Source organism: Psammomys obesus, unplaced genomic scaffold (genome assembly GCF_907164565.1).
Source record: "Psammomys obesus unplaced genomic scaffold, mPsaObe1.curated_primary_1811, whole genome shotgun sequence".
NCBI lineage: Eukaryota > Metazoa > Chordata > Mammalia > Rodentia > Muridae > Psammomys > Psammomys obesus.
In genome coordinates, this window is record NW_026596121.1 from 1 (window position 1) to 2,568 (window position 2,568).

At 42.5% G+C, this 2,568-nt stretch overlaps 1 gene segment (V, D, J or C); it reads left to right on the forward strand.

Annotated features, from left to right (window-relative positions):
• The first annotated feature begins 524 nt into the window (after window positions 1-524).
• On the forward strand, window positions 525-1,250 carry LOC129693233 (T cell receptor alpha variable 9-2-like). The segment is given in 2 exon segments: window positions 525-570; window positions 730-1,250. Coding segments are annotated over 2 exon segments (567 nt in total).
• The last annotated feature ends 1,318 nt before the right edge of the window (window positions 1,251-2,568 follow it).

The following is a 2,568-nucleotide window of genomic DNA, read 5'->3' on the forward strand; positions in this document are numbered from 1 at the left end:
CCAGCTCTTCCTCATTGGTATTTCCTTTCTCAAATACAAATTGCCATCTTGCACATGTAAATCTCTGCCTTACAGGTTGGAAAGCAGTCTGATGGAGCAAATTCTCCATCACAAGTTGACTTCTTACTGCTTTCTGTGGTTTTAACCTGAAGCACTTTCATGGAATTTCTGTGGGTTGCAGGCTGACTCACAATAGATGCATGGACATATAAAGGCCTATGTTCAAGGGTCCAGCTTTAATCTCAAGTAAAAGAACCTTGAGATGCTCTCCTATGGCTGATGTAGGCTGTAATAGCTATGCTTAAATGTAAAGGGTGGAAAGACTGACATCTGCATCATTAACAAAATCAGGGAGAAGGCTCAGGTTAACATCCATCCTCAGTTCATTTTCTGTGCAGCAGGGGGCGCAGTCTCCTAACACAGGCTCATGTCTGTGTCATTTATAACTAAATCAACTCGTAGTTTCTTTGAGTTAACACCTCTTCATGCTAAGCATCAAGACCGTTTTCTAGCTGACAGTAAAGATGGACTTTTCTCCAGGCTTCGTGGCTGCGCTGATTCTCATACTAGGTAAGTAAAGTGACTTTAAACAGCAAAGTCTTTAGCTGGAATTTACTTAAGAACATTATTCTCAAGGAGACACTGAGCTCTCTCTCTCTCTCTCTCTCTCTCTCTCTTTCTCTCTCTCTCTCTCTCTCTCTCCTTTTCTCTCCTTTCCTTGCACTCTAGGAAGGACCCATGGAGATTCCGTGACTCAAACAGGAGGCCAAGTGACCATCTCAGAAGGCGAGTTCCTGACAATAAATTGCACATATTCAACCACAAGTATAGCATATGCTGCTCTTTTCTGGTATGTCCTATATCCTGGAGAAGGCCCCCAGCTCCTCCTGAAAGTCATCACAGCTGGAGAGAAGGGAAGCAGCAGAGGGTTTGAAGCCACATATGATAAAGGAACCACCTCCTTCCACTTGCAGAAAGCCTCGGTGCAAGAGTCAGACTCGGCTGTGTACTACTGTGCTCTGGGTGACACAGTGGCAGACACTGCAGGGGGAGCTGAGCACAAACAGAGAGGAAACAGGTGGCCTGGTTGCTGCGCACCTGCCTCTGACATCACTGACTTCAGCACAGCCGTCCCTGTGAGGCCTTCCATGTCTCTGCTGGTGAAAATCACAGCAATGTCTGCATGCCAGGCCACATTAACTTCACAAATCATTAGAAGAATGAAGATGGCTCCTGGGTCATGGCTGTAACTCATTTAAGCCATGTTCTCTCAGTGCTGGGGATCAAAACCAGAGCCCTATGCATGTCAGACAAGTGGTCTACCAGTGAGCCACATTTGAAACCTTATGTGTCTTCAGGTAATCAAATGTGTTGGAGAAAGTGACCTGTACATAATGTGACCTAACAGAGTCTGGATGAAAGGTGGCAGAAAATTGCCACGGACCAGTCCCATCAGGTACCCAGTGTCCTCGGGAGAATCAGAGAATTCGGGTATCAGGAAGGCACAGATAGGCAAAATGACAGAGATCACACCAGGTAGTTAGTTTGGATCTTCTGCGCTTTACTGAAGTCAAGCCATCACTTTTATAGTAATCTTACAAAGAAGCACCTTAAAGTTGACATATTTCCTGGAGCATTCAGACTTTTTGCCCACAATACAAAGTTTACATTTTAACTGAAAGAGTAACCTGGTGGAAGCAGTATCTACAAAAAATCTTGGCCTAGCAGCTTCTTAAGCAGAGCAAACATAGAACTAGTGGTGTTTATGCAGTTTACTGCTACAAATTAGTGAGTGGAAGGCCAGGGGCTGCCATTGCCCTCTGAACCAAGTCAGCTAAAGATTTACCACCCCCCACCCCCATTGCTAGAGTTAAGCACTGAGGGGAATTCCTCCTGTTTGACTTGCTAAGGATATACACTCTTTCCTTAGAGATAAGCTGCTTGAGTTAGCCTGTCTGTAAAACTTATAGTATAATTCAAAACTCTCTGACCTTCTATGTTTCCCTATCTTCCTTTTGCCTTATCATAAACACCTGTGTTTGGTAATGGTTTTGAAGTAGTTTTACTGCAGTGGGAATATTCAGAGCATTTGTCCTAACAGATCCTGATTAAATATTTTCTTTAGAAAGTCCTAAAACTCTTGTCCCTTTATTACCTACAAAGTTTGGTTTTTCCACAAGCAATTACTGATGCTTAATTTGATTTATTACCTCTCCTAAAATTTTATTTTTCTTCTACTCTTATTTGCTAAAGCTTTTTAATGATCTATTAGAAATGTTTCCTTGAATAGTTAATTGTACTGTTTCAAGAATCATAGAGAAACAGCAAAAAAGCTCATCAATTTAATCCTGCAACCAAGTAAGCGTGAGACTTAGAATACATCTTTTGGCTTAGATGGCCATGTTAGGGTTCTTGCTAGGGACTTCCAGGAAGCTGATTCCCGTAGGAAATGTGTCTTCTGTCTTGTAGCATAATCTATTGATATGCTACACTGATGATACGGGAGTTAGTGTAGCAGAAAATGGCAATGATTCCCTAACAAAGCTCTGTGGAATTCTTTCTTTTTCT